The sequence below is a fragment of the Nanorana parkeri genome, unplaced genomic scaffold (genome assembly GCF_000935625.1).
Source record: "Nanorana parkeri isolate BGI_ZX_2015 unplaced genomic scaffold, ASM93562v1 scaffold955, whole genome shotgun sequence".
NCBI lineage: Eukaryota > Metazoa > Chordata > Amphibia > Anura > Dicroglossidae > Nanorana > Nanorana parkeri.
This window is the reverse complement of record NW_017307223.1, coordinates 650077-656385: the sequence shown is the minus strand read 5'-3', so window position 1 is coordinate 656385 and position 6309 is coordinate 650077. Positions and strand designations below refer to the sequence as shown.

The 6309-nt window shown below is 42.0% G+C and overlaps 1 protein-coding gene across 1 annotated transcript in view; it reads left to right on the top strand.

Moving 5' to 3' along the window:
- ECHDC1 (ethylmalonyl-CoA decarboxylase 1) overlaps positions 1 to 5410 on the top strand; it is a 15253-nt gene extending 9843 nt beyond the window's left edge. The window contains exons 5-6 of the mRNA XM_018566515.1: positions 1871 to 1951; positions 4996 to 5410. Of these exons, the coding sequence (XP_018422017.1) occupies positions 1871 to 1951; positions 4996 to 5398 (484 nt within the window). The 3' untranslated portion in view covers positions 5399 to 5410. The remainder of the gene's footprint in view (positions 1 to 1870; positions 1952 to 4995) is intronic.
- Positions 5411 to 6309: the final 899 nt, after the last annotated feature.

Here is a 6309-nt window from a genome sequence, read left to right as displayed (position 1 = left end):
GGCGGGGGATGGAGCGGCGCTATCTGGAGGGGGGGGCATGAGGAAGCTTTCGGGGCCCCCCCAACAGGCGGAACGCCAGGGCCCGGTCGCAATTGCGACCGTTCCGACCCTGGTAGTTCCGCCAGTGAGTAGATGAAAGTCTCTCGAAAGCATTAGTAAGACCTCATCTGGAATATGCAGTTCAGTTTTGGGCACCAGGTCACAAAAAGGATGTTGTGGAACTGGAGAAAGTGCAGCGAAGGGCAACTAAAATCATAAGAGGCATGAAGGAGCTCAGCTATGAGGAAAGATTAGCTGACCTGAATTTGTTCTCTCTGGAGAAAAGGCGATTAAGGGGGGACATGATCACTATGTATAAATACATAAATGGTCCATATAAAGAGCTTGCTGCCAAATTATTCACTTTAAGGTCACTGCAAAGGACAAGGGGGCACTCTTTGCGTCTGGAGGAAAAGAGGTTTTAACCTTTGCATACGGAAAGGATTCTTCACAGTTAGAGCTGTGAAAATGTGGAATAGACTCCCCCAGGAGCTAGTTCTAGCTAGCTCAGTGAACTGTTTAAAAAAAAATCTGGATGTATTCCTAAAGGCACAGAATATTACTGGATATGGAGCTCTTGTATACAAAGCATCAGAGATTTAGGTAATTGTGGGCATAGTGTTCTGTGTAGGCTTTTTTTTCATATCTCTATAGGTTGAACTCGATGGACATGTGTCTTTTTTCAACCTGACTAACTATGTAACTATGATCTGGTGACAATCTAATCTCTGTGAGCCACTGGCAGAAACAGCCAGTTGAGGCTTCTTAGGGGAACAGTGATCATATAGGTCAGAAAACCTTTCATCACTTGATAGGCCAGCACAGTAGGCATCTGTAGTGCACTTCTCAATCTATCTCCATTGGTCTACACTAAGGGTAGTGAACTAAAATTCAAGGAGGTCCTGTGTATGAAATTTCCATCGAGCCGAGGTCCAAGTCATCCAGACAGAACAGTCACTCAATTTGTCTGTACCACTATCCGCCATTTAGGCTGAATGCACAGCTGCTGGTGTGTGTTCCCAGGTGTAGTGCTGATGTGCTAATTGCAGAGCATTGCCCCATTTACACACATATGTATGTACACATGTTCATTAGAATCAGATGTAAGGTGTGGAAGGGTTGGTTTTAATTTTTTTTTATGAATTATAATGTTATTAATTTTTATACTTATCGCCTTTTTTGTAATTACTCGCTGCCCTGCTTCCTGGTACCGGAAGTATCGGGCTAGCCATCGGCACCAATACTAGTATCGGTGCATCCCTACCTGCAAGGATCCCCCTTTTCAGGCCCCCCCCAGGGCTCACTAGCAGGATAGACAGGGGAAGGAGCGAGGACAGCTGTCAATCAGGCAGCGACAATATTGTTGGGATACTTCCCGGCTCCATCATGGCTCTGGCCTGGACATTAGGCCACTTTTGACCTGACTTTGGGCTACAGAAGTACATTAAAAAATGTACTCCTGTGACCCAAAAGAGAAGTAAAGGAAAAAAAAAGGTTTGGCTTTTACCGCCATGGTCGGAATGCAAGGTCTGCTTTAAAGGGAGCAAGTGTTTTGCCCATGTAGGTCTAAATAGCATGTACATTGAAGGATTCCCTTGCCGAGCTGCACAAACTTAGCTTCCCTGCACTCCCCACCATTTTGGTCGACCTCTGGAAGCAATAAGAAATACCTGGTACTTCCAGGAATGGAGAGCATGTTACTGCTCTTATGTGACAGTGTTGGAACGAACCTGTTGTTTTGGCCTGCATGGGAAAGAACAGGTTCGCTCTAAATGTAAATCAGATATACGATACTTTGAAATATGTTTTTTTTTTTTTTTTTACTTTTTAGATTGCCTCTCATTAGTGTTGCCTTAATTCAAGGAAAAGCATTGGGAGGAGGTGCTGAATTAAGTACAGCATGTGATTTCAGGTATGTTGTCCATAAGATATGTTAAGAAAACACAAAGGTTTTAGTAGAAATATTTAACTAAAATGTTGATGAGGGGGAAAAGGATGAACCAGGGAAAGCAAAATATAAGCAGATAAAATGTCAGCGTAAAAATAGAAGTTGATATAAATCCAATAATTATAGTCACATATAAGCTTTAAACATATTAATTTCAAAAGTTGTATTCAGTCGGTCTGCAGCATACAATAATGGCTGGTGATCTTGCCATGAATGTTCATGTTCAGGCTCTTCCTGTTATTGGGTGACAACTGTTTCTCACTTTTGCTACTGTGCTAACACCCTGTTAAAGTGACATTAAACCCTCAGATTTTTTAACATAAAACAATACTGTAATGTGTGCCTTACTGTAATCCATGGTTGTTTCCCTTCTCTTTGCTGCTCTTCCTTTTAAATCCTCATGTCTTCTCATGCTGGGGGAGAACTTCCCTTTGCAGCTGACTGCCTCTTCCTGTAGTGCTGGCTCAGGTTGTGAACCTGCATACAGACACCATGTAGCCATTCCAGAGACAATGCAATCTGCTGCAAAACAGAAGTTCTGCCCAGCATGAGAACAGATACAGATTTAAAAGGAAGAGCAGCAAAGAGAAGGGAAACTACCATGGATTACAGCAAGGCACACATTACAGTATTGTTTTATGTTAAATAATCTGAGAGTTTAATGTCACTTTAACTGCGCCCCTGGTTGAGACTTCAAGCAGCCATGCCAACACACCTAATCCATGTTGCCACTATCAGTAAGCCAGTCCAGAGCAATGATGTGCAGTTGAAGCTAGAGCAATTTCATGTAGACATGAAGGGCTGGAGATCAGCAGCATTGAGGCACAAAAAAAGCATTAAAAAGGTATATTTAGGAGATCAGCAGCATTGAGGCACAAAACAAGGCTTACCATTTGTTTAGTATACCCATAGCTTTAGTAAATTAAATGTCTTTCAGTTAGGGTCTAGATCCTTGGTTCTCAACTGGTGGATCGTGACCCCATGTTCAGTGGTCCACTTTTCTAGGTGAGAGGATCCTTAGCCTCCCCCTAGCGCAGCACCGTCCATTCTTACACCGAGCAGCCATTCAAAATATTCTACCCGGCGCCAAGTGTCGACTTGAGGTGGGGTGGGCTGAGGGTATGGCAGCGAGGGAGCTCCATCCATATATGCATTGCTTATAGCTCCCTTGCATGTCCTGTAAAGGTGCCTGGACTGGAGTGACACCACACATTCTGGCTCCCAGCAAATATATAGGCGCGCATGGGAGCTGTACAAACAATGCACATATGGATGCAGCTCCAGCACAGCAGCCCACACTGCCGTGCGTTCCTGTGCAGTGCAACTTGGGTCACGACTTAATGACCGAGGACAAATGTGGGTCCTGAGGTAACACAGGTTGAGAACCACTGGTCTAGATCAACTTTAATGGTTAACACTTAAAGTAAATATTTCATGTTTTAATACCAGAAACTGTCTGCTACTGTAGAATATGCTCCTCCAGTGCACATCTTTCCTTTAAAACAAGTACTTACTATCACAATTTGCTTCAGAACCCCCTCTTCCCTAAAGTTATATGCAGATAACCTTTCACATTTTACCAAACAAATGTGCCGTGCTACATGATGAAGTCATTGTGATGTAATATAGGGCAGAGCTGGTGATGCAGAGGTGGGAGAAGCATCCTAGTACTGCCGAAGTTTGCAGGACCAAACCTCTACCTGCTTCCATCCTTGAGCTCCATTTTTCTGTTATTTAGTCGGATTTTATTGGATTTCATTGATTGTTCATGCGAGTATTTTTTTTTGTTTAATAAAGGAATTAGTTGCAAAGTACAGTAAGCACTATGGCGTACATTGTTTTTTATTTTTGAGCGATCACAACATATTAACACTGTACTGTGAGGACACTGTTGGAGGAAAAGAAAAAAAGATAGATCCCCATCAAAAGGGGAACAGCGTTTTCAAACCCGGAATGAGGGTTTGGCCATGAGATGAGCTGCTTTTCATTTGGGATACAGAAGGTGTCTTGCTGTCCAGTGATGGATACACTACTTCAACACTTATTGCACATAATCTTATCTCCACGTGTGTTGGCAAGAGAATTAAATGAATTGATTTCTCTTAAGGACTTGCACATAATAAGACTTATTTGAGACTGTTTCACAGTTGTATGTACTATATATTCTTTGGGTACTTTGAATCACTGCTCCAATTCATTGGTTACTGTTGCACTTATTGTATACATTTGATTAAGATTTGTTGTATTTATTTATTCTGGTATTGAAATTGTAACACAGCACATTTGGTAAAATGTTGAGGTTAGTGATTTACCTAGGATCACCAGTGCTTGCTAGCTAAAAAATACACTTATTGGTGCAAGATTTGTTTTTTGTGTACCTTTCACATTGTTAAACTAGAGAGGGAGCAAGCATCTTGGCCCCATATATAGAGCTCTGGGTTTTTTAGCATATTAGGTCAATGTAAAGGTGGTACTAGAGGGTGTCTTCTTAACCGCTGCAGGCTTACAGGATTGCTAAATCTTAAAAGTGTATCTCCAGCCTAAACTTGTTTAAATTGTTTTGGATAGGGTATAGAAGGGTTAGAACAGTACAGATACAACAAGTGGTTGAAGAAAATAGACAATTACTAAAAATGATAACTTTGGCAGATGTCATTTGAATCAGTGTCTCAAATAGAAGATATCCCTTCTATTGCTTTTCCAGTAACTGTAATTGTGTCTCCTTCATTCTCTCTCCCTGTGACTGTTTTCCTCAGGATATGTAGTGAGAGTGAACCCCCTGTTAGAAGGTTTACCCTCTCTTCCTGTTTTTGTGACAACTCAAAAATGTTGTATTTTTCCTTTCATTGTAATCTGCCCAAAACGTCGAGATATTTTTTTAGACAACTTTGTTTCATAGCAATGTGATGTATGGTTTAGTGTTACATGCATTAGGTTACTATCTTTTCTTACAGTAGAAGATTATTTATCAGACAAAAACACAGGTTTTATTTTCTGTTCTCCTGCAGGTTGATGACTGAAGACAGTGAAATACGATTTGTCCATAAACACATGGGTTTGGTTCCAGGTTGGGGCGGAGCGACACGATTAATTCAACTTGTTGGAAGTAGACACGCCCTGAAAATCCTCAGCAGTGCTCTCCGCATTCATCCTAAATATGCATTAAATATTGGCCTTGCTGATGACATTTTATCTTTTGATGCTGATGGACCCTTGGAGGAATCCCACAAATGGATAGCATCATACACAAAAGGAGCAGCCGATGTGAATAGAGCAGTGAAAAAAGTAGTAGCCTCTGGAAGAGAAAAGTTAATTGAAGATTCTCTGAGGGCAGAGAAGGATATTTTTGGAACAGTGTGGGGTGGGCCCGCCAATATGCAAGCATTGTCAAAAGGAACCAAACACAATTAGTGAAGATATTCTTCAAAATTACAGTTACCTAAAAGGGCTCCTGATTCAAAAAGAAGAATTAAAAAGTGAACGTGTGAATGATACAATTTATTAGCATTGTGCCTCTGTATACTCTACTGTGATATATGAAAAATGTGTTCCAGGTTTATACAGTAATGTATTGCGGTCATATTTCTAGCTCTCTAAAGCAGTCTTTCCCAACCAGGGTGCTGTGGGGTACTCTAGGGTACTTTCTGGCTTCCTCTGGGGTGCCTCCAAATCTTCACAAAACATAATTTCCATTGTTTAGGTGGGCTGGCCACCAACACCATGGAAACGTATGATGCAAATCCAGGGAGGGTGGGATCTATTCAGAAAAGGTCGGAGGTTCGCCCCCCACCCAGGCCAGCTCCCCCTCCTGCCCTCTGGCGTGCTGCCATAGCTTTGACTCCTGATGTGTTGATGGGACTGATGTGAAGAGGGCTTCTGATGTGAGGGGTGATCTCTGATGTGATAGGTAGGGATGAAAGTAGAGACTCTAATATGAAAGGGGGGCTCTGATGTGAAAGGGTGGCTCCCGATGTTAAGGGGGAACACTAAACTGAAAGAGGGAGACTCTGATATGAAGGGGGCTCCTAATGAAAAGGGGAACTCTGTGAAAGGTGGGGCTCTAATGTGAAGAGGGTCTATGTATAAAGTCACTCGCACTCCAATAGAATTTCAAGTCAAAAAACGGTTTATTGACTCGATTGCTATCACATCATATAGTTATATGATGTGATAGCAATCAAATCAATAAACTGTTTTTTGACTTGAAATTCTATTGGAGTGCGAGTGACTTTATACTTACACTTATCTTGGATTGCAGAGGCATCTGCAGTCACTCTGGCACCCACCCGACTCTATGGGTATTATTCGGTCAGGAGTGCGAT